The sequence below is a fragment of the Arabidopsis lyrata genome, assembly GCF_000004255.2.
Source record: "Arabidopsis lyrata subsp. lyrata unplaced genomic scaffold ARALYscaffold_7, whole genome shotgun sequence".
NCBI classification, from domain to species: domain Eukaryota; kingdom Viridiplantae; phylum Streptophyta; class Magnoliopsida; order Brassicales; family Brassicaceae; genus Arabidopsis; species Arabidopsis lyrata.
The window spans coordinates 7,204,507-7,228,220 of record NW_003302549.1 but is presented as its reverse complement, the minus strand read 5'-3'; the positions used below and the strand labels follow the sequence as shown (position 1 = coordinate 7,228,220).

General features: G+C 36.1%; 7 protein-coding genes across 12 annotated transcripts; 4 read left to right on the top strand and 3 right to left on the bottom strand.

Annotated features, from left to right (window-relative positions):
• Nucleotides 1-235: 235 nt before the first annotated feature.
• On the top strand, nucleotides 236-1,856 carry LOC9303688 (protein SRG1). The gene is made up of 4 exons (XM_021017926.1): nucleotides 236-565; nucleotides 718-965; nucleotides 1,045-1,372; nucleotides 1,458-1,856. The coding sequence occupies exons 1-4, from the start codon at nucleotides 314-316 to the stop codon at nucleotides 1,698-1,700; spliced, it is 1,071 nt and encodes a 356-aa protein (XP_020873585.1). The 5' UTR covers nucleotides 236-313; the 3' UTR covers nucleotides 1,701-1,856.
• Nucleotides 1,857-2,807: 951 nt separating this feature from the next.
• LOC110226377 (protein SRG1-like) lies at nucleotides 2,808-4,289 on the top strand. Its single transcript, XM_021017927.1, has 4 exons — nucleotides 2,808-3,116; nucleotides 3,256-3,503; nucleotides 3,587-3,914; nucleotides 3,987-4,289. Exons 1-4 carry the CDS (start codon nucleotides 2,865-2,867, stop codon nucleotides 4,227-4,229), a joined length of 1,071 nt encoding a protein of 356 aa, XP_020873586.1. The 5' UTR covers nucleotides 2,808-2,864; the 3' UTR covers nucleotides 4,230-4,289.
• An 80-nt stretch (nucleotides 4,290-4,369) lies between these two features.
• Nucleotides 4,370-6,296, bottom strand: LOC9305751 (uncharacterized protein C227.17c). 5 transcript variants are annotated; one of them, XM_021018157.1, is made up of 5 exons: nucleotides 6,114-6,296; nucleotides 5,752-5,808; nucleotides 5,219-5,337; nucleotides 4,765-4,890; nucleotides 4,471-4,687 (listed from the first exon to the last, which is right to left on the bottom strand). In XM_021018157.1, exons 1-4 carry the CDS (start codon nucleotides 6,196-6,198, stop codon nucleotides 4,768-4,770), a joined length of 384 nt encoding a protein of 127 aa, XP_020873816.1. In that variant the 5' UTR covers nucleotides 6,199-6,296; the 3' UTR covers nucleotides 4,471-4,687; nucleotides 4,765-4,767. The 5 variants fall into 5 exon arrangements, with proteins under 5 accessions (XP_020873815.1, XP_020873818.1, XP_020873819.1 ...); XM_021018158.1 differs by having other exon boundaries at nucleotides 4,471-4,677; XM_021018156.1 differs by having other exon boundaries at nucleotides 4,370-4,890; nucleotides 6,114-6,295.
• Nucleotides 6,297-9,286: 2,990 nt separating this feature from the next.
• LOC9305750 (AT-hook motif nuclear-localized protein 3) lies at nucleotides 9,287-11,763 on the top strand. The gene is made up of 5 exons (XM_002869633.2): nucleotides 9,287-10,119; nucleotides 10,491-10,576; nucleotides 10,690-10,821; nucleotides 10,922-11,083; nucleotides 11,161-11,763. Exons 1-5 carry the CDS (start codon nucleotides 9,684-9,686, stop codon nucleotides 11,557-11,559), a joined length of 1,215 nt encoding a protein of 404 aa, XP_002869679.1. The 5' UTR covers nucleotides 9,287-9,683; the 3' UTR covers nucleotides 11,560-11,763.
• A 1,098-nt stretch (nucleotides 11,764-12,861) lies between these two features.
• LOC9303687 lies at nucleotides 12,862-14,063 on the top strand. The gene is made up of 3 exons (XM_002869632.2): nucleotides 12,862-13,494; nucleotides 13,576-13,792; nucleotides 13,874-14,063. Exons 1-3 carry the CDS (start codon nucleotides 13,099-13,101, stop codon nucleotides 13,948-13,950), a joined length of 690 nt encoding a protein of 229 aa, XP_002869678.1. The 5' UTR covers nucleotides 12,862-13,098; the 3' UTR covers nucleotides 13,951-14,063.
• An 842-nt stretch (nucleotides 14,064-14,905) lies between these two features.
• On the bottom strand, nucleotides 14,906-18,077 carry LOC9305749 (peptidyl-prolyl cis-trans isomerase FKBP53). The gene is made up of 11 exons (XM_021017795.1): nucleotides 17,970-18,077; nucleotides 17,780-17,853; nucleotides 17,417-17,664; nucleotides 17,179-17,321; nucleotides 16,701-16,992; nucleotides 16,432-16,602; nucleotides 15,984-16,218; nucleotides 15,549-15,636; nucleotides 15,401-15,442; nucleotides 15,259-15,307; nucleotides 14,906-15,168 (listed from the first exon to the last, which is right to left on the bottom strand). Exons 1-11 carry the CDS (start codon nucleotides 17,980-17,982, stop codon nucleotides 15,084-15,086), a joined length of 1,440 nt encoding a protein of 479 aa, XP_020873454.1. The 5' UTR covers nucleotides 17,983-18,077; the 3' UTR covers nucleotides 14,906-15,083.
• Nucleotides 18,078-18,301: 224 nt separating this feature from the next.
• Nucleotides 18,302-21,982, bottom strand: LOC110226345 (phosphate transporter PHO1 homolog 4). 2 transcript variants are annotated; one of them, XM_021017654.1, is made up of 11 exons: nucleotides 21,185-21,982; nucleotides 20,811-21,097; nucleotides 20,652-20,723; nucleotides 20,424-20,553; nucleotides 20,215-20,335; nucleotides 19,883-20,141; nucleotides 19,687-19,791; nucleotides 19,570-19,614; nucleotides 19,058-19,489; nucleotides 18,831-18,967; nucleotides 18,302-18,752 (listed from the first exon to the last, which is right to left on the bottom strand). In XM_021017654.1, exons 1-11 carry the CDS (start codon nucleotides 21,732-21,734, stop codon nucleotides 18,653-18,655), a joined length of 2,238 nt encoding a protein of 745 aa, XP_020873313.1. In that variant the 5' UTR covers nucleotides 21,735-21,982; the 3' UTR covers nucleotides 18,302-18,652. The 2 variants fall into 2 exon arrangements, with proteins under 2 accessions (XP_020873313.1, XP_020873312.1); XM_021017653.1 differs by having other exon boundaries at nucleotides 20,424-20,569; nucleotides 20,652-20,719.
• Nucleotides 21,983-23,714: the final 1,732 nt, after the last annotated feature.

Sequence of the window (23,714 nt, the reverse complement as noted above, 5' to 3'; positions counted from 1 at the left end):
AGGGAAAAAATGAGAAGAAAAGAAAAGTAAATGTTAGAGGAAAAATCACAGTTAAAAGTTTTTACTCATTGTTAGACTGACAGATGAATTGGCCAAAGACATGAATCTTTTATTTTTTTTGGGTTTGACTGGCTATTTATTTTTCTATGGAAATCAGAGTAATTTTTACTAAAATTTTAGAATATTTTTTTCTCACTCATTGTAATCATTCATGTGACATTGTTTCTTAATTGAGTTGACTTTGTCATCCAATGCTCTATAAAACATATAGTGTTCATTTAGATTTGAGATTATCTTTCAAGAAGAAGCGGCCATGGAAGGTCAAAGAGCAACCCAAAGCTCTATTATAGTTCCTTCTGTTCAAGAGATGGTGAAGGAGAATATGATCACGGCGGTTCCTCCGAGGTATGTACGGTCTGATCAAGACAAAGCTGAGATAGCCGTGGATTCTGGTCTAAGAAACCAGATCCCAATCATAGACATGTGTCTTTTGTGTTCTCCAACCTGCATGGATTCTGAGACTGACAAGCTCGACTTTGCTTGCAAAGAATGGGGATTTTTCCAGGCAAGTCTCAAGTGAAGCTACACTATTTTTGTTTATTGAAATTGCTCCACAAAAAAAACTCATTCTTTGCAAAACAACCCCTCTTTTTTTGTGTTAGCTTATTAAACACCCCATATGGATTTCAAATTTTATCAATGTGGCATGTCTAACAGCTTGTAAACCATGGAATGGACTCAAGTTTCTTGGACAAATTCAAAACAGAGATTCAAGATTTCTTCAACCTTCCCATGGAAGAGAAAAAGAAGCTGTGGCAACAACCTGGTGATATCGAAGGGTTTGGACAAGCTTTTGTGGTTTCAGAAGAGCAGAAACTCGATTGGGCAGACATGTTCTTCCTTACCATGCAACCTGTTCAATTGCGCAAGCCTCACTTGTTTCCCAAGTTACCTCTTCCCTTAAGGTTTGCTTCAAATTTATAAAACCATTCTTACAAACTCCACAAGTCTTCTCTATTTAAAATTTGGTTTATGTTCCTTCAGAGATACACTAGATATGTATTCGGCTGAAGTGAAAAGCATAGCTAAAGTCTTATTTGGGAAAATAGCGAGTGCACTGAAGATCAAACCCGAGGAAATGGAAAAGTTGTTTGATGATGAGTTAGGACAGAGAATTAGGATGAATTACTACCCGCCTTGTCCAGAACCCGATAAGGTTATTGGTTTAACTCCGCATTCCGATGCCACAGGACTTACCATACTGTTGCAGGTTAACGAAGTTGATGGTCTCCAAATCAAGAAAGATGGCAAGTGGGTTTCTGTCAAACCACTCCCAAATGCTTTCGTTGTCAATGTGGGAGACATCTTAGAGGTAAGTTATATGGACGAGAGAGCCTATTCTTGAAGTCATTGTAAATGGTTCTGAATTCTGATGATGGTATCGGTAACTAATGTAGATCCTAACGAATGGGACATACCGAAGTATAGAGCATCGCGGAGTTGTGAACTCAGAGAAAGAGAGGCTTTCTGTGGCGTCATTCCACAATATGGGAATGGGTAAGGAAATTGGTCCGATGAGAAGTCTTGTGGAAAGGCACAAGGCTGCATTTTTCAAAAGCGTGACCACTGAGGAGTTTTTCAATGGTTTGTTCTCCCATGCGCTCGATGGAAAAGCTTACCTCGATGTTATGAGAATCTAATGGAAGTAACTGATAATACCATTGCCTTGTTGTATTATATACACTCTGTTTCTTCTCTGTTTTCGTACTTTCTCCAAGTAGGCAACCTCTGTGTCTCCTTCGGATCTGTTAAGACAATGGCCAATAAAGAACGTCTTTTCTGTTGTTACCAATCAACCAAATACAGCCACAGTCCAATAAATGATCTCAAAACATCCTTCTATCTTTCGAGGTCTTCTTTGGAGATTGAGGTATACCTTAAGCTTTTTAAGTAAAAAATATCCGTTAAGAATGCAGTAGAGAATCTAAAGCGTGAATCTGTACCTTCTAACAATTTTGGATCATCCAAATGCCCAAAAGTCTCGTTCCAATGACTTATAGCTTCTTCCTGTGTTCGCATAATCCAGATATGTTGCTTTCTCTTGCTCTTCCAGAATTTTATGCAATTGTCAAAGCTTTAATATCTTGGACACATGCGATGGTCTTTGGAATAAGTTAATTGATATGATGATGGTATTGGTAAATAATGTGGATTATACAGAAGTAGTAGTGATTCTCGAAGCAGTGAAGAAGACTAGTAAAAAAGAGGAATTCAAAGCAAAAAATTGAGAAGAAAAGTAAAAGTAAATGTAGAAGGAAAAATTGTCAAACAAATAACTTTTGTGAAAAGTTCTTCTATTTGTCGACAGAGGAATTGGGCAAATACATTTTTCTTGTTTGACTAGTTATTTTTCTCTCTGTATTAGCGTAACTTTTTCTTAAACTATTAATATTATTTTCAGTCACGATAATCATTCGTGTAAGCATTAGAGACGAATAGTGTACCCCACTTGCTCACCCTTTCACGTTTTGAAAACATAATTTCACTATTCATCGAATTTTCACGTTTTACAAAAATAATTTCGCTATATATCTTCAGCGTGTTAAAAGTTTTCAGCGTTACATAATTGTTCTATGAAAACTTCGTTCAGTTTAGTTTGTGTCACTAACAATTATTCAGTTATTTCGTTAGTCTACTATTCATTTAACATACTAGTAGCATTATTTCGTTATTCTACTATTAAGATGTGGAGTTGCAGCCATTATAGACTTTGTCATCCATCAAAAGCTCTATAAAACCAATTATCTTCATTGGATGTGAGATTATCTATTTACATTTGTTTTATCTTTGAAGAAGAAGCAGCCATGGAAGGTAAAGGAGCAACCCAAAGTTCTATTATAGTTCCTTCTGTTCAAGAGATGGTGAAGGAGAAGATGATCACGACGGTTCCTGCGAGGTATGTAAGGTCTGATCAAGACAAAGCCGAGGTAGCCATTGATTCTGGTCTAACAAACCAGATCCCAATAATAGACATGAGTCTTTTGTGTTCTCCAACCTCCATGGATTCTGAGATTGACAAGCTCGACTTCGCTTGTAAAGAATGGGGATTTTTCCAGGCAAGTCAGCTACACTGTTTATCGAAATTGCTCCATAAAAACTCATTCTTTACAAAACAATTCATCTTCTTTGTGTATGCATATATGGATTTCAAATTTATATCCTTGTGGCCGGCATGTCTTTATGATTATCTAACAGCTTGTAAACCATGGAATGGACTCAAGTTTCTTGGACAAATTCAAGTCCGATATTCAAGATTTCTTCAACCTTCCTATGGAAGAGAAGAAGAAGTTGTGGCAACAACCAGGAGATATAGAAGGGTTTGGACAAGCTTTTGTGGTTTCAGAAGAGCAGAAACTCGATTGGGCAGACGTTTTCTTCCTTACAATGCAACCTGTTCGATTACGCAAGCCTCACTTGTTTCCCAAGTTACCTCTTCCCTTAAGGTTTGCTATAATTTTTTAAATTATTCTTAATTACAAACTCCACAAGTCTTCTATGTGAAAATTTTTGGTTTTTGTTTCTTCAGAGATACACTAAATACGTATTCGGCTGACGTGAAAAGCATAGCAAAGGTGTTATTTGCGAAAATAGCGAGTGCACTGAAGATCAAACCTGAGGAAATGGAAATGTTGTTTGATGATGAGTTAGGACAGAGAATTAGGATGAATTACTACCCGCCTTGTCCGCAGCCCGATAAGGTTATTGGTCTATCTCCGCATTCCGATTCTACAGGACTCACCATACTGTTGCAGGTTAATGAAGTTGAAGGTCTCCAAATCAAGAAAGATGGCAACTGGGTTTCTGTCAAACCTCTCCCAAATGCTTTCGTTGTCAATGTTGGAGACATCATAGAGGTAAGTTATTTGGACGAGAGAGCCTATTCTTGAAATCATTGTAAATGGTTCTGATGATGGTAATTAATGTAGATCATAACGAATGGGACATACCGAAGTATAGAGCATCGCGGAGTTGTGAACTCAGAGAAAGAGAGGCTTTCTGTGGCGACCTTCCACAATACGGGAATGGGTAAAGAAATTGGTCCGATGAGAAGTCTCGTGGAAAGGCACAAGGCTGCATTTTTCAAAAACGTGACTACTGAAGAGTATTTCAATGGCTTGTTCTCCCGTGAGCTCGATGGAAAAGCTTACCTTGATGTTATGAGAATCTAAGGAAACAATGCAAAAAACCATTGTCTTGTTGTATTATATATACTCTGTTTCTTCTCTGTTTTCATACTTTCTGCAAACAGGCAATCACTCTCGCTATCTCCCTCTCTCTCTGCTTCAAAATATGTTAAAACAATGGCCAATAAAGAACGTTTTTGCGTCGTCATGTTAGTGCTGCTCAAAGCTATATCTAATAAAAGTAACACATTGTCCAAAAAAAAATAACAGTAACACAGACGCTCTATTTTTGAAACAGATGTGAGATTTTATTTAGCAATGCATTTTCTGTTGTTACCATTCAACCAAATACATCCACAGTCCAATAAATGTTCTCAAAACATCCCTCCATCTTTCGAGGTACGCTTCTTTGGTGATTGAGGTATAACTTAAGTTTGCTCAAAATGTTCATGGTAAGCGATGACAAAAAGCTTTCTCTATCCGGCAGAATAATCTGTAGATCTCTAGCAGACATCGAGTTTCTTGGAAGTAAAAATCTCCGTCAAGAATGCAGTAGAAAATCTAAAGCGTGAAACTGTACCTTCTAAGAATTTGGATCATCCAAATGCCCAAAAGTCTCATTCCAATGACTTACAGCTTCTTCTTGTGTTCGCATAATCCAAATATGTTTTTCCGCAGCAGCTTTCTCTTGCTCTTCCATAATTTTCTGCAATTGTCAAAGCTTAAATATCTTGGAAAAAACAGACACATTCATACACAAACAGTAGAAACTGCACCAATTTTATGTGCATATAGGACATGGTGGAGAAGGACATTGTTCCATGTTTATCTTTATCCGCAAAAACAAAAATGATGCTAAATGTAAGAGCTGCACCAGGTAACACCGAGTTCGAATTATAATTGAAAAGAAGTGTGATTCACATTACTCCAAATCATGGTTATTGAGATTAAACTAGTCTATGTGATAGACAATAGATAATGCTAATAGACAAAAGTAATGAAGAATGAACCAACTGTAAGATGAAGCTACAAACCTCGACTTCAGAAGCTCTTTTTGTCTTCAAGGAAAGACAATCAAAGAGATCAGAGAACTTCTTAGTACAATCATCAAGTTTTCCAACCCGGTAATACTGCTGCATTTGGTAAAACGGTGCTGCAAAGAGATTTTCTGAGTTAAATCTATGACACTCAGATGTCAAAGGAAGAAACAAAAGGGAATAGCTTAGGTCATGGAGCCAAGAGAACATTATAGATAAAATGAATGCAAAATAAACTCAAGAAACATAATTTAAACATAGAAGCGAACGGAGAAAGCATACTAGAAATTCCATATATACATAGGACCCTAGGACAGAAGGTGTAAACAGATGAGCAACCAGAGACATAAGAACACAACATACACATAAATCTACAAAAATCATTTACAAAGGGTGTTCTTTTAAGATGTTCTTTCCTAAAAGGCAAAACATTTATCGAACTTCGCCCTTGCATATTCAAGAAACAAGAAAAGTGGAGACGACAAAGCGATAAAACTTGCTAAAAAGTCTAAGACTAAGTCATTTTTTACCCAAATCTTTTCCTGTGTCATCGCCATTGCTGGTTATGTTGGACCATCTAGACATCCCTTCAACAAAACATACATTGAGGAAATGGTTTCAGAGATCCTTTAATTGGTGTAAAGCTAATCCATTTCTAATCTCTGACCAAGGCTTTTTAGTCTATAACAGGTAAAACAAGCCCGTAAACTACAAAATCAAAGAGCACAATTCCAAAAAGCAAAGATTGGTTATAAGATTGATCAAATCTCAATCAAGTTCAAAGTTTGGTAGCTGAGGACGAACAATTTTGCAGTTGGAGCTGGTGAATGGAGAGGAAATCGAAGATGTAGAATCAGAGAATGCGATCAGATGATGGGAAACGAAGACTTACAGTAGCAGAACCAAAGAGCGTCGAAGCATTTAGTGCAGGACACGCGCCGTCGCACAGCTGAAGAGTCTTCGTTCTCCGAGCTCATCCTGTCTGCTCAGTGCCGGAAGAAGAAACGGGTCAGGTGTTGTTGTATTCGGGTCAAGATTTAGGGTTTTTGGCCACCCAACTAGGCCTGGACATTCGGGTACCCGTTCGGGTTCGGTTCTTTTTTTTTGGGTATCGTCTATTCGGGTAGGAGGTCGAGATGACGAGATCCATTCGGGTATTCTAAAATTTCGGTTCGGATTCGGTTCGGATTCGGGTCGGTTCGGGTATTTTAATAATAAAGCAAAATATCCGAAAATAACCAAAAATATCCGAAATATTTTCGGGTTCAGATCGGATTCGGGTTTTTTACTCGTATATACCCAAATCTAACCGAAATATCCGATTTCTCACAAATACATTGGTTACTCTTTGCCCAAATATAACCAAAAATATCTAAAAATACTAAAATTACCCAAAAGAATACTATATCATTAGTTACTTTTTAACCAAATATATCCAAATGTATCCGAATTACTCAAAAATACCTAGTATATTCAGATTTATGATTGTAATTTTAGGTATTTCAGATATTATAAGTATAAATATAACTAATATTTTTAGGTGTATATTTGTATTCGGGTACCCACGGGTATTGGATTCGGTTCGGGTTTTTTTCGGGTAGGAGTCTAGGATTCATTCGGATATTTTTAAAAATCGGTTCGGGTTCGGTTCGGATATTTTTTCGGGTTTTTTGGTTCGGGCATTCGGTTCCGGGTATTTTGTCCAGGCCTACACCCAACATATTATTTCTTTCCTTTCTCAAGTCTTTTTTATCTTTAACCACACACAAAACAAAAAATCATAAATTGTGAATTAAAATGAATCATATGCTTTATACTTGCTAAAAACATTTGGATAATTTCTTTTCTTTTTTTAAACAAAAATTAAAGGATGTTGTTTCAATAAATACTTATATATATACATATATATATATATATATAAATCAATTTTATTCTACCAGTTTCATTCCATTCTACATAAGTACATATTAATTTTATTTTCGCGATTTTACAATTTTTTATCTATTACACATGTATATATCGATAATACTTCATTCCTCAATCACAAATTTTATTATCAATTTCGTTGTACATATATATTAATAAAGTTTATTCTACCAGTTTCATTCCATTCTACATAAGTATATATTAGTTTTATTTTCGCAATTTTACAAATTTTTATCTATTAATTCTGCAGTTTTACCAATCGCATATATTCTACAGAGAGAAAAAAAAAGATAGATTCATCCATTTATTAGAAATGTTAGTGGAGTTATACAATATTTTAGGATTTTTGACATATCATATACTTCAGTAACATACAAGAGAAAGGCTAAAAATAACTAATTCTTTGGCAAATACATTGAAGACAATTTAGATCTGAAGAACAAAACTTTTAGCAAAATGTGATAGCTAGTCCCGTCTCCCGTGGAACAACAATTGAGGATAAACCGGTTTATATCATCAGAATCTTATCATAAGTCAAACGTGCGATGATATTCATGGACATGCGAAAATGGACTCTGACAGGCCCTGTCCGTAAAAGGACCAGAGAGTTTGTGGGAGTTTGGGAGGAATATTTAGTCAAAAGGTTCATGTTTTAGTCAACCACATTACACGAAAATGATACAATATGTCTCTATCTTTAATGTTAGTATTATAGAGCAAAAAAAAGAAGCAAATTGGCATGGCTCAAACGTTACGTTGGCTCCTCCTTTACAGCTTTTTTTTTCCCGATTCTAATATCCCCGAAAAGATATACTTACTAATACAAAAAAAAAAAACATTAGTTGACCAACAAAATAAGTAAATATTTATCAAGAAAAAAAGAACAAAACCATTTGTTTGAACCAAATTTCAAAAACTAATTTACCTTAACGCTATAATATCAACCAAACCGGAACAGTTTAATTATCTCTTAACCAGGTAATTAATTAGAGAAATTGTTAAAAATGCCCCTTTTTCAATACCCCTTTTCAAAAATGCCCCTTTTGAGAGTCTATTTTTAAGTTTGCCCTCTTTTAATTTTTAATGACCATTTTACCCTTATTTGAAACAAAATTAGGTCCACAAAATACAAAATATTTTTTGGCGGGAAAAGTGATCCCGCAATTTTCCCGCCAAAACACTTGTAAAAACCTTTAAAAAACCTTGTAAAATTTTCCCGTAAAAATTTTTCCCGCCAAAAAAATTTCCCGCCAAAAAATTTTTTTTGCGGGAAAAGTGATTCCGCAATTTTTTTTGCGAAATTTTTTTGGCGGAAAAATTTTTGGCGGGAAAAATTTACAAGGTATTTTAAAGATTTTTTACAAGGTATTTACAAGTGTTTTGTAAGGTTTTACAATGTATTTTAAAAGGTTTTACAAGGTATTTATAACTTGTAAAACCTTATAAAAAACTTGTAAAACCTTATAACTTGTAAAAACCTTATAAAATAGCTTGTAAAATCTTATAATATCTTATAAATACCTTGTAAATACGTTGTAAAACCTTTTAAAATACATTGTAAAACCTTATAAATACCTTGTAAAAAACCTTTAAAATACCTTGTAAATTTTTGGCGGGAAAAATTTTCCCGCCAAAAATTTAACGCCAAAAAAATTGCGGAATCACTTTTCCCGCAAAAAAAATTTTTTGGCGGGAAAATTTTTTGGCGGGAAAAATTTTACGGGAAAATTTTACAAGGTATTTTAAAGGTTTTACAAATTTTTACAAGTGTTTTGGCGGGAAAAATTGGGGGATCACTTTTCCCGCCAAAAAATATTTTGTATTTTGTGGACCTAATTTTGTTATATTTCCTTATATATTTATGATATCTTTTATTAAAAGAAGGGTAATTTAGTCATTTTGTACATAAAAGGGGTATTTTTAAAAATGGACATCCAAAGGGGGCATTTTTGAAAAGGGGTATTGAAAAAGGGGCATTTTTGTGAGTCTCCCAATTAATTATTCGAATGAAGTCAAGATTTTTTATTTTATTCAAACCTACAGTTACATTTTTTCCTTATTCTCTCTCTCTTTCTTTTTCTACAAAATAAAATTATAATATCCCATCTGGTTTATTCCATTTTTTAAAAAAAAATTTGTTTTCTCTTTCCATTTCTTGCCAAAACCCTAATTTCACCTTCACTCGTTAAGAAAATTCTCCCCCAACTTAAACCACCCCTTAGAAAAATAAAAGAGCAAAAAAATTAGATCTTTCTTGTTTGCTTATAATTATGTATGTTTTAGGTCGAATTTTCTGAAATTAAGATTCATTCCTCCATGGAAGCTCTGTTTTCATTCTCTTTAGCTTAGCTTCTACTGATCTGTTTTTGTAACAAAATCTCCTCTTCCGTGTTTTCACTCTTTATCTCTGAATCTTGAGCTTTGTAAAAGAAGCAATCTTGAATCTTTCGTGATCATAAAGATTCGAGAGGATCTCTGGGTTCTCTACTGATTTGTCGGAATCTCTCCCTACGGAATCACTTGATCTTATGTCCGGATGGAAGAGAGAGAAGGAACCAACATCAACAACAACACAAGCAGTTTCGGCTTGAAGCAACATGAAGCTACTGCTTCTGATGGTGGTTACTCAAAGGACCCACCACCAAGACCCGAAAACCCTAACCCGTTTTTAGGCCAACCCACCACTGTATCCGCCGCCGCCACCGTAGCAGCCGTTACTGAGAATGCGGCTACTCCGTTTAGCTTAACAATGCCGGCGGAGAACACTTCCTCTGAGCAGCTGAAAAAGAAGAGAGGTAGGCCGAGAAAGTATAATCCCGATGGGACTCTTGCCGTGACTTTATCGCCGATGCCAATCTCATCTTCGGTGCCGTTGACGTCGGAGTTTCCTCCAAGGAAACGAGGAAGAGGACGTGGCAAGTCTAATCGATGGCTCAAGAAGTCTCAAATGTTTCAATTCGATAGAAGTCCTGGTAAGTATCTCTGTAAAACCTTCGATGCTTGTCTGTTGTAAGTGTAGCAGTTTTGTTAGTTATGTGACTGGAATGGATCTATGTGGGTTTGACTTGTACTATATTGGCATAAGAAGATAACTTTTTGTGTCAGAAGTCATAAGCTAGTGAAGAGAAAGGCTACGACTTTAGGGGAAGTAGATTAGAATTTGCCCATCACAACGTTTCCCAAGAGCTCGAGGATTAGGGAGAAAAATGATTAAGTAGAATCTTGGTCTTGTGTTTGTCTTATTGATCAGTTACATCTTGTTTTAGATTGATATTTGTCTGCCTTGTGTATATATCTTAATGTTTTGTTGTCTCGACTTTGATTTTGACTTGTCTGGATTCAGTTGATACCAATTTGGCAGGTGTAGGAACTGCTGATTTTGTTGGTGCCAACTTTACTCCTCATGTACTGATCGTCAACGCCGGAGAGGTATGTTTTTTTTTTCCCTTCTGTATATTCATTTTTGGTATGATCATATAGTCTTCAAATCGTTTACTATGATCAGTTATTAAGCTGATCTCTGGACATTTGGATTTGAGTAGGATGTGACGATGAAGATAATGACATTCTCTCAACAAGGATCTCGTGCTATCTGCATCCTTTCAGCTAATGGTCCCATCTCCAATGTTACTCTTCGTCAATCTATGACATCCGGCGGTACTCTAACTTATGAGGTCTAAATGCTCTCTTCTCTATTCTTTTATGTATAAAGAATGCACTCCTCTCTATTCGATTTCCCTCAAATGTTTTTGTGGTGTTATTTTTTGTCAGCAGGGTCGTTTTGAGATTCTCTCTTTGACTGGTTCGTTTATGCAAAATGACTCTGGGGGAACTCGAAGTAGAGCTGGTGGTATGAGTGTTTGCCTTGCAGGACCAGATGGTCGTGTCTTTGGTGGAGGACTCGCTGGTCTCTTTCTTGCTGCTGGTCCTGTCCAGGTTGGTTCAGATTTCCAGATATAATGTGGTCTCAGAACATGTACATTTTGTGTCTGACATGAATTTATTACATACAGGTAATGGTAGGGACTTTTATAGCTGGTCAAGAGCAGTCACAGCTGGAGCTAGCAAGAGAAAGACGGCTAAGATTTGGGGCTCAACCATCTTCTATCTCCTTTAACATATCCGCAGAAGAACGGAAGGCGAGATTCGAGAGGCTTAACAAGTCTGTTGCTATTCCTGCACCAACTACTTCATACACGCATGTAAACACAACAAATGCGGTTCACAGTTACTACACAAACTCGGTTAACCACGTCAAAGATCCCTTCTCGTCGTCCATCCCAGTAGGAGGAGGAGTTGGAAAGGTAGGTGAAGAGGAAGGCGAGGAAGATGAAGAAGATGACGATGAATTAGAAGGTGAGGAGGAAGAATTCGGAGGCGATAGCCAATCTGACAATGAGATTCCGAGCTGATGATCATACGGTTTCTTTTCACGGATTTATTAGGTTTGATGGGTTTCAGATTTTGGTTGATTGTTTTATTAACACAGAATGTTTAGAAGCTGCTATCTTTAGGTTCCCTCCTCTTGTGATTGTTGTAGTATCCATGTTAGAAACAAACTTACGGTTGCAAAACTCTCCTTCAAAAAAGTTTTCACTTTGCTTTCCCAATTTAAATTTTTTCAAATAGATTTGTATTTCTCTCAAGTGATGTATAAATAATGTATAATAGGCTATCAAAATCGAAGTATCACACTGAAATACATATGGTATAGTTAAAGATCGGTTTGAATATAATGGATGAATTAGTTGAGTTAATCGATGATTAGTGATTTAGTGGTGGTAACTTCCCACTAACTCATGTTTATTTGTTTGTCACCCACTAACTCCCACTATATATCTACTGCAGAATGTTAGATATGCGTGACATTTATAAGAACTGGACAGAAGTGTCTAGAGAGAAAAAGTTTCGAAAAAATAACATGGTGATAAGTGATGGATGTTTGTTTGTGATTTCTTTCTCAAATTCGACCTCAGATTTTCGATGACTTCTTGACAAGTTATATCACTAAACCAAGATAAGGTATAAATTATTTTGATTTTAAATAGCTTACATTGCTATACTTGTCTTTATATTTGGTTCTGGTATGTCACTAGTAATCTTTTTTTTTTTTTGTTTCTGTTGAGCAAAGGTGTCACTAGTATAGTAATCATGATTGAAAACATTGTTAAGTTTCTAGACTTTAAACTTAAAAACAATTAAAAAAATAAAGGGATTGATATTATTTCATTTCCATGATTTTTGTTACATAGATCTACATGTTAATTGATGAAAAAAATATCTATATGTTAATCTCATTGAACATCTGATATTTCACTTGACATGTCTGAGTTACCAACTTTGCAAACGAACATTTATATAATAAGATTAGTTTTCAGCCTCTTATTTAGAATATGAGGACTTTTCAATCTTATTGAAAATAATATTTTCTATTTGATACGTCTCGCAATCATTTGAGTTAGTAACTTTGAAAACCAAAACTTTATACAGTAATTTTATTATTTTAAATTTTTCTTTAGCATATAAGAATTGACTTTTCAAATTCTTTCCACAATTCAGTATGTGATACCAAAATTAAAGTTACTCTGACTAAATATTTTATCTTCTATTTGACACGTTTAGGCTCGCAATCATGTGAGTTAGTAACGTTGAATACCAAACTTTATAGAATAAAATATAAGTTTTCCAAAAAAAAAAATTAATACAGAAAATGAGAAATGACTTTTCAAATTCTTTCCACAATTCAGTATGTTATACCAAAAAAGTATAATTAATATGTGAGTTAAAAGTTTCAATTAGAAAGGGCCAAAACTGTAAATTTTTATGTTTTGACTGGTAGAGCTAACAGAGAAAATTACTTTTACAGAGACTTTGTGGTCTATAAAGAGAGCTTTGCATGGCTTCTTCACTACACTTCAATCGTTATCACTTTTTCAGAAAACCCAAAGAAGATGCACAAGTCTCTACTTTCTTATCAGAGTGGAGCGACTAGTCCTACGATTTTCTCCGGCGAGTTCGCCGACGACGTCGAATGGGGTGATGAAAACTGGCCGGAACTAGAGTTCCGGTCACCGGAGGACGAAGCTTGGTACGCCGTGGAGGTTTCGGACATCTGTGACGCTTTGATGATCAGCTTCAACGGCTTCTCTTATGAGCACGACGAGTTTTATCCGGCGGACGATTTCACGACCTCCGACGAGATTCAAGAGTTTGAAGAGAGGTTTCGAGCTTGTTCTGAGCAGATGCAAGACGTCGAGTGCCCCAAGGTCCATGAAGGCACCAAAGTCTGCGCCACATGTCCTTCCGTCACTGGAGAAGTCAAGTTCTATGACGCTATCGTCGTTACGGTGAGTTCTTGAAATTATTCCCGGTTTAGTGTTTGAAATCTCAACTCCGGTTTGAATAATACGGTTATTGTGTTTAAATAGGTGGAGAGGATGAAGCATGAAAGAGACGAGGAAGGGAACGAAGTTTGTGGATGTGATTTCAAACTATTCTGGAAACAAGGTCCTTATATTAACCAAGTGACCACTGCGAAAGTTGGAGACATTTGTCTCAGAGCAGAGGATAATCGAATGAATCCAAAAGTGGTTTCGTTCTTAAAAGAAGCTAGAAGGAAGCTTCATGGTGAACCATGTAACCAAGGTAATTAATTACACTTATCTTTCATTTGCCTTATAATTAAAAACTTTGTATGTAACGGATTAGTGTAAATGTGTGAAACAGGGGAAGAGACAGAGTGGCAAAAGATTCTTGAGAAGGTGAATTCTGCTATTCGAAACAACTTAAGTGTTGATGGTTAGTTATGTTATGTTGCTTCATTCACAATGTAGTTTGTTGCAAAAAAAAACTGAATACTCTGGTTTGAGGGAGTATTTTAGTTCATATGTATCAATCCTTGTTCAGAGTTTTTTTCTTGGTTGTTAAACTCCTTGTTCTCATCTATGTTTGATTTTAATTGTGTTGATGAACATCACAAAAGGTAATTTAAAAAAAAAAAAAAAAAACATCACAATAAACAGAGGCATAATTGATAACTACATTTGCAAACTCTAAAATTCACAATCACAGTCCATCAAATACTTAGTAGCGAACACCAAAAATGCGAAATTACAATTCCAAAAAAAAAAACATTAAGTACAGTGAAAAAACCACAGGAGTTCGCCGTAGATTAAGCCAAGGAGGCAAGGAATATCAGAAACCAGAGGTCCGCGTAAAGATTGGGGACCAAAATATTTAATATAATTCTTTCCCAAGTAGATTATCGTACATCCCCTCAAGCCGGACCAGAGCATTTAGTATGATTTCCTCCTCAATGTATCATCAATGTTACTTTTCTAAAATAATAAAAATTAATAATCGGTCAAAAGATAATAAATAAGAGTCAAAAAGAACTTGGAGAACAAGAAACAGGTCAAAGTCTTTCTGACGGTACCAAAATGACAAATTCGTCACTCTGATGGTGACTTAACTGTACCCAGTACCCGAGAGGAGAGAGACCTTGATTAGAGACTAGTGAGAGAGACTTCCACAAATGGAATCACTGAATACTACTAATGAACAAGGTACTATAATCATACATCATAACAGTTCACGAGAGTAAGGGCTGTGGTTGCTATAAAATAAAATCTGGCTTAAAGTTGCTTCGTCCCTTATTTCATTATTTGGGTGCAAGTATATCTAGTATGGAAACAGTTTTTGTATGATTCCAGTTTTGGTTTTTAATCAAGTGGAAATACATCAGCAAAAGACACCTGGTGGAAGAGGGAAATAATGAAGCAAGGAAAAACACAGTACAAAATTTATAACAATTGTTATGGTCTTATGGTAACCACAAATCCAAAGATTCAAGAGTAAAAAAGGAAAGAAACAATCTTAGGCAGCTACAACTCCTCAGAAATCCCTATCATAGATTCTATGAATTCTCTCGGCAGTTTTATTGAACATTGATCAGTTCGACATCAAACGTCAGCCAAGCATTAGGAGGAATCTGGCCACCACCAACACCCTTCGGACCATACCTGTGAGTCAAGCAATATTACCATCCCATCAAAAAGGGTTTAAACAAAACATCACAAATTCACAATCAACATTAATCAAAATGACTTTACCCCATTGATGGAGGAATTGTAAGCTTCCTTTTGTCACCAACACGCATGCCTGTGGAATTCAAAAACTTGAGATGAATACAAAACACCATTCACTTTTGAACAATGTGAAAAAAAACAAAAACAGTAAGAAACTAGGATATACCATTTACGCCAACATCCCACCCCTTAATGACTTGTCCAACACCTACATGTTACAACAAGTACATAAGTATCACTCACACCAGTCACACACTGTAATTTTCAACCAATTTTTCAAAGCTATTGTTTTTGAATCTAGTATAAACACCAACCTAGACGAAACTTAAATGGTGATTTTCCAATGTTGGAATCGAAAATCTTCCCATTCTTCTGAAGTTTTCCAATGTAGCGGACAAAAACCTGCACTCAGAGACAATATAATGAGCTCCAAAAATATTTGGGATACACACACAAAACACATTGACGCACACTCTGATAGGATTTTGGGTTCAAACCAAGTTCACATAGACAATTAGCTAGAGTTAACCACAACTTAATGGTTTGGGTGCTTGTTCACTTCCTACTTAATGTAGTAGATTCTTTGGTGCTCTTAGATTTAACAAGGCATTACTTTGCTCATTTTCTATCCAATGTCAATTCTTTGAATACGCACATTCTTATCACACTACCACCTTGTTGCATAATCTATATGACATTGCGGTAATCATATGATATTATGTGTGCAATTTATGACTAAGGGTGCATACCGTTTTTCCAGGATCAGCTCTCTTGCCGTTGGGTTTGCCCATGCTCAACTCTTCAACAATGAGCCCATTTGGGTATGTCCGTACTTGAGAAGACTTTGAGTCCTCTTGGGTTTGCTTCTCAACAGTACCAGGAATGGTTTTACTCCCAACTGCAGCTTCCTCACTTGAGTTCTTCTTTTTCTTATTTTTCTTTTTCTTCTCAGCAGATTTATCTGGGTTCTTGGAGCTTTCACTCCTGCAATAATACCATAAAAAGCACCGAAATTTGTTAGATGAGAAATGGTTTGATAGAACCGTTGTATACTCATAAAACCTTCTTTACTTGTGACCTTATCATTTTGAATAATCATTCAAATGTCAACCTACAGATAATTTCACCAGTGACATGAATACAATCTGTTATCCCCCAAAAAAGAGTCACAAATAAAAACATAATAAGAGTTCTCACATTGCATTGTCTGCAGTTCCATTTTGAGCTTTCGTGTTTGAAGAAATTTGGCTGGTTTCCTGCTTTTTCAGCACATTTCCAGTCGGAACTTGTTCATCAGCTTCCTCATTTGAGGCGTTTTCCCCTTTCTTCTTTTCTTTCTGGTTTTTCTTCTTTTTACTCTTGTTTGCACTGGAACAGATTTTAGAAACAACTTCATATTTCCACAATACTTACTAATATAAAATATGTTCACTATGTCCTCAGAGTCAGTACAAAGAAAACAGTACCTTTCTTGCTCAGTAGCCTTGGCCTTCCGTTTCTTGTTACTACCTTGTTCGTCATTATCTAAGTCCATTTTCTCACCTGACTCAGTCTCTAGTTCAGGTGCTTTTCCTTTAGGAATAGGTAAACCATCTTCGTCTTCTTCTTCGCTTTCCAGAACTGGAACATGCGCACTCTCTATGGCAACAATTTGTTTCTTTGCATTCTCATCTTCGCTAGCCTGACTCTTCTTCTTGGTTCGTTTTGTCTGATTATCCTTGGCAGGTTTCTCTTCATCTTCTATCTCCTCAATTATAACTAGCAAAGATATCATTCAGATTATTTTTCAGCAGTACAAGGAAAGATCATTTGTATAAGACAAGGGGACGACTGGATGAGTCAAGCAAAAAAGAAGCAACCACACTTGGCTAATCTGGAAGTACTAAGATGCTATATCAAAGTGCAGGCTATAAATATGATTAAGATTTCTGTAAGAAAAATTACCTCCACTCTTTGGGGCAGCAGCTTTCCGATACATTTCAAGATTGGTATCAAGGAAGTCTTCAAATTCATCCAATTGATCATCCTCTTCACTATCATATTCACACGAATCGTCTGACTCAGATTCACCAACATCAATACCATCTCTAATACTGTCGCAATGAAAACATTAAGATTCTAAACAGATGGAATAACAAGAAAGCATTATCTGCAAAGGAAACTAGTAACAATGAAAGGATACGAATCATCGTCATCGTGCTCATAATCATCTTCATTCTCCTCATAATACTCCAAGAATCCAGACAGGTGGATACTTCTGTCACCGTTCACAGAGAATTCGACTGGCTCATCATCATCATCAAACTCAAGATTCAGAGGGCAACATTCAATTTTGTTAGGCAACAATGAACACAAGGAAATCGGGGCCTTGTCTCCAATAGAACACTGAATCACACTCTTTTCTTTGCTCAAACCCGCACCTAGAGTTGCCTGAATGATGGCAAAACATACATCAACAGATATATCCAACACTTTCAGATTCCAAAATAAGTCTACACAATTAATATCCCAAATCAGCTCGAAGGTACAAGGAACCAGATAATACCTGGGTAACGTGAATCTTTCCTTGTTCATTTTTCGGATTATAAGCTTGAGGTTTCCCAGGTTTCACTTCGAGTCCTGCAAACGTTAACAACACAAAATCAGAACCCAGGAATCGTGTTACGGGAAAATCAAAGAACATATTGAGCGACAAAATCAATCCCAGAAAATGAAAGACGAGCAGAGAAACTAACCCCAGAATCCCATTTTTCAGCTAGATTTCGATAAACTCCGTCTAATCGAAGCGGCAACTTTGTTTCTAAAGACTAAACCCTAGAAGAAGGTTTTGCAGACGAGCTTTTATATCGAAGAAATTTCGACGGTTTGTCGTCCAACCGCGCTCTCGGTAAATTGGGCCGTCACAAACTTTTAGATCCAATGAAGCCCATTAATTGGTCTCTGATAAAGTGAGATTTTTTTTTTTAATAATAAAGTGACAGGTATTGTCAAGATATTCTTCATTATTCAATATTTTAAGTAATATATATCATTTTATAACATGATTTTTTTTTTTTTGGATAAAGTATGTGAGTTTCTTTGTTATACTTGTCAAAAACTGAAGTGTGCAACAATGTCTTTTGTGTACATGTGTCTGTAACCAAACCAAGTTAGGTAAAGTGTGTATTTCTTGTTAAGGAAAAAAGAGTTTTCCACTTGATTTCTCCTCACTCCTACCATCGGTTAGGATTCGATTATGTTTGACTCTGAGACTGAACCAACGTCGAGTTGGTTCCGTGAAGAGTACGGTGGAAAACCGTAGACAGATATAGAGGCAAACCTCGCTCAGTGGTTCCGATTTGAGATCGTTACAGATCTGAAGACGATGCAAAGTTTAGCTGTTAAGGTAATTTTGTGAAACCAAGTATTTCTTGTTAAGCTAATTGTCATGATCTCCATCTTCTTCGTAGTTGAACGGTAACGGGACAGTTTTGAACGCCCTGTATCTCCCAACGTTGTTCAAATGCTCATTCTCCAGCCTAATCAACAAATTACATTTCATTACTTGTGTGGTGATTCATGCATGGAAACACCATTTTCTCAATCTCGGAGCTTACCTAAAGAAGTTCCAGATACCTCTGCGTATGATCTCAAGGCAAGCCAAAAGTGCGACCATAGTTTCTCTATGCAAGAAAGAGAATTTCAGATCCAAAACTGTTTGCAACCACACTAACCTCAACAAAACATTCAGGACCTGCCAGAAACATGAAGCAACAATCTTCACCATAATGTAAGAAAAGAAAAACAAAAACAGAGGATATTGCTGTTTTCTGGTTGCTCTCACCATTGCAGCGTAGTACACGGTTTTGTGAGGAACAAGAAGCTTGTCTCTCAAGAAACTGTTCTTACATCCTCTTTGAAGCAATCCCCAGTCAACAACAATGTCCCAGTAAGTTCCGTAAAACGTTGCAACTCCCGAGAATACCCAAGCTGTGATGTTCCATGTGGTTCCTCTGTTTAGAGTATAGGCTGTTCTAAGACAAGCAGCGACGATGGTCAAGAGATACTTGATGCCATTGTAGCCATGACTCAGATCTTTGTCTTCCATCATTCTTCGGATGCACTGAAGAAACCGTAACCAGTAAGGTATAACGGCAACGATGAAGTAGAATGTTCTGAATCCAATATTTGATGTGCAGGTGTCTCGTCGTCTATATCTGAAATCTCCAAAACCATAGTAGCATATGTAGAACTCTAGACTCCTCAGTGCTTGAACCTGGCATTGATTATTCACATCTAAAATCATCGATCAAAATAAGTATGAGGCTATTTTTTCGAGTATAGATTTTCTCGAACCTGGCTTGTTAGTTGATCTCCCAAGAAAAAGTCCGGAAGATTCACCTGCAAAATATGGAAGACATTCTTCTTAACATTTATGTTTCAGATGAATAGAGCGGAGGGTGTTGTTGGTACCGCGTAAAATGGTGCAGCGATGCAGCGGAACAGAACCGAGAGGAAGAAGTATCGGCTTGACCGATACAAAATGTGAAAGGGGCAGAGAAAAATGGCAATCACTAACTGCAATGTGCAGAGAAACCAGTCTTACTAAAAACAAAGATTGAGTTGTGTTGAATGTACTGAGAAAGAGAGAGACATAGAAGGAACTTACGACGAGGAGAAAGAGGGGGATAAGTTCGGTGACTAATCTGTAGTCTTTTGTTTGAGCATCCATTTCCATATCAAGGTTTAATAAGACAGCACACAAAGAAAGTGTACCAAGGCCAAAGCTGAGAAGTAGAACATGCCTATAACCAAGTTCAGTGCCTTGTTTGAATCCAAAGATGAAGGAGTAGTTCACACGGTATCGCCTCCAGAAGTAGATATTAGCAGCGTACATGTCCATGTGCAAAACTACAAACCCAAAGAACCTGAAAATGAAATGTATATATCTCAAGAATATTACACAGAGACATAGAGAGTGTGTTTGGTCGTTTTACTGACCTGTAAAGAGGAAACATTGTTTCCATATAAGTTCTTTGTCCTGGTGTACCCATGATATTACGAGCATGGATGATCAAACCAAGAGCTACAATGAGAGAAACACCACAGCCGAAGAAGAAGCCTAAAAGAAAAACAGAACAGAACAAAATGAGGAAATACTCTTGCAAATACATTTCAAAGATTGGATACTGTAGTGTTGTCATATATACCGGTGGAAAACGTTATAAGATGACGTTCTTTGTTTATTTTTGGTCTTAAGAGGCTCATCCCTTGCCTCCGATTTGAATTGGAAAAATGTTCAATGAAAGTAGATTCAACTTTTAGCAACAGTTTATGAACCTGCACATGTTTAAAGCTTCAAACTAAAGTTGCATTTTTTGGATTTTCGTAGATAGAAGAAGAATAAGTTATATTCTTAAAAAGTTAAATCAGCTTACTTCATCGGAGCTACTGAGGTAAGATCTATCCACCATTTCCATATACAGTTTCGCAGCATTTCTTTTGGCTATCTAAAGAAGAGAGCATATCAACCATTATATTAAACTAGAGTAAATGTCATAAAAAAAGGCTTGTCAAACTTATCAACAGTAAAGTACCTTATCATACTTCTTCATGATCTTGGAAACCGCGGAGGCGTTCAAGAAGCTGTAATTTTTAAGATGTCGAAGCTTCTGATAGAACTCGATGAACGCTACCTGAAGTCGCTTTTCGACTTCCTTGAGATTCTCTCTTGTGAATTTGAGCTCGTCCTGTTTATGGACCTTGAGGATGGTTTTAATTGCGGACAAAGGAGTTATCTCTCGCGTTTTGTTCATCCTGATGCGCTCAAGAATACTCTCATTCGATGTATCATCGTTCCTCATAAGATCAGCTAACGCCACGTCTGATTAACCAGAACATAAAGATTCATATTTTTCAATCTTCACAAGCCAAAATTGAAACCAAAACAGGACGTGAGAAACTCACTTACTGTGTTCTGTACAATTGGAAGATGATCCAACCTCAGAAGCTAAGCCATTGATGTCTACTGAGACTGAATCAAAGACAGAAGGGTTCTTCTGATTCTGATCCATAACTTTGTGTCTGAAAGCAATCAAAGCATCCATTTGTTTGTTCAGAGCCAGAGCCTCAGTTCTAGCTTTCTCCACTTTCAACCTGTAAAAGCTAATCACTTTGTTGAATTCTCGATCTAGGTTTCTAAAGAAGGTAACCTCAAAGTCTCCACCTGCTTCTCCGGCCTTTAAAAACGTAGTCTCGTAAGCCGTCGTCTCGAGCCCTTCTTCGTCCCGTGTCGCAGTGTTGACCACGATGTCGTGATTCTCAGAGACCAAGGCGTCGCGGTTGTACCGTCTGGTTAGGTTGCGTGCGAAGGAAGGAGTACTACTGTTCTGGTTATTGGAATCTGAAACCCTACGGGAAGCTTGGATGTCTTGAAGAATGGTTTTGAGGTAAGCGTAATCTATGTAAGCTTCTTGCCATTCTGGGATCATCTGAGACACAAACTCTTTCCCAAACCTCATGATTCTTCAACCTTGAGATCTTTCTTTTGCTCGTAGTGTACAGTCAGAATCTCAATTAAGAATCTTGGGCTCTCTCTGTCTTTGGAACAAAAACTGGAAAGAAGAATGTGACTTTTTGACTTTTTGGGTTTTGAGTGATGCTGAAAGTTTTTCTAGAGAGGTAGACCAGGTCTTAATTCTTAACTTAGCCAACAAAAATATGAATTTGTTTTCGTCCACAATTAACACAACCAAAAGATTTTATACCCCAAAAAAAAAAAAAAATCAAAAGTCAAAACTCCCAAAAATGGTAACAAAAATAAGAAATTGTTATAAGATATCGTTTTGTTATATATCATCGTTAATAGTAATTAATTTTATTATACATGATGATCAATATATAAATCACGAATTATTAACTAAGGTTTATAGGTTGTAAATTTAAAAAAAAAAACAAAAAAAAAAAACTATGAAAATAAAAGAAAATATAACGCTTAGCCAAGCACATTTCATCTGTCGAGTTATTTGCCATTACCAATAAATTATTGATATAACTAGAAGTTTGATTATAGTTCAATAAAATTTATGGCCTGTTTTGTATTTGGATTAGGATCCTAGATATTTTTATAATGAACCCTGCATGTGACATGTGAAATGTCAATGTGCTTATTAAATCTGTAGTCAATCAGTACATGTGCATGTCAATGTGCTTATTAAATATTTATATGACATATATATCTACGTACGTTCCCACTCGAGATGATTTGGTTTTGGTCAATGACTGGGTGGTGGCTCTAAACGCGTAAATCGTATCTTCTACATTCATTGGGTGACAGATTTTTTTTTTTTAAATAGTATCTTCTACAGTTTTACACTTATCTTTTAAGCTTCGTATGTTTTAATGTGTAATGTCTTTATTCAATGCAAAAATCGTATCTTCTACATATGATGGTTGACAAAAAAAATTGGTATCTTCTACATTGCTTCGTGACCACAATGTAGTATCGTCTACTGCTGTTGAATCAGCTCAGAAGCGAGTCGTTGGGAATTGTGACCACATTTTTTTTCATTTTTAGCAAACAAAATTTTCAAATTACATGTTAGTTGTCAAACAAGAAAACAAGTACGTATACTTATCGCTAATAAATAGCAACCGACTTTTGAATATTTTGATTTATTTTTCAAATTGTTTCTAAGAAAGAGTTATGGGCGAATTTTAAAAGTTTTAAAAACTTTTGATGCTTATCTAGTTTTTCTTTGGTGAACTTTTTCAACCAATTTGCGATGTTTTAAATGGGAATTTGACAAGTAACTACCAGGATTACGCACCATTTTTTTTTTTGTTAAAAGATTACGCACCATTTCCTTTAGAGAAATTGTTAAAAATGCCCCTTTTTCAATACCCCTTTTCAAAAATGCCCCCTTTGAGAGTCCATTTTTAAGTTTGCCCTCTTTTAATTTTTAATGACTATTTTACCCTTATTTGAAACAAAATTAGGTCCACAAAATACAAAATATTTTTTGGCGGGAAAAGTGATCCCGCAATTTTCCCGCCAAAACACTTGTAAAAACCTTTAAAAAACCTTGTAAAATTTTCCCGTAAAAATTTTTCCCGCCAAAAAATTTTCCCGCCAAAAAAAATTTTTTGCGGGAAAAGTGATTCCGCAATTTTTTTTGCGAAATTTTTTTGGCGGGAAAATTTTTGGCGGGAAAAATTTACAAGGTATTTTAAAGGTTTTTTACAAGGTATTTACAAGTGTTTTGTAAGGTTTTACAATGTATTTTAACAAACATATATATAATCTGGAGAAGTTAAACTAGTTGTATCAAAACACATAAATTCAAACCTATATATACTCCGATTCAATTATACCAAGAAATAAATTCAAAACTATATATACTCATATTCAAAGACAACCTAATTCAGTAGTTGAACTAGTTGTATTAAGACTTTCCTAATCCATTCTCAGAGTAATGTATACCTGAGCATTAACGTTCTCT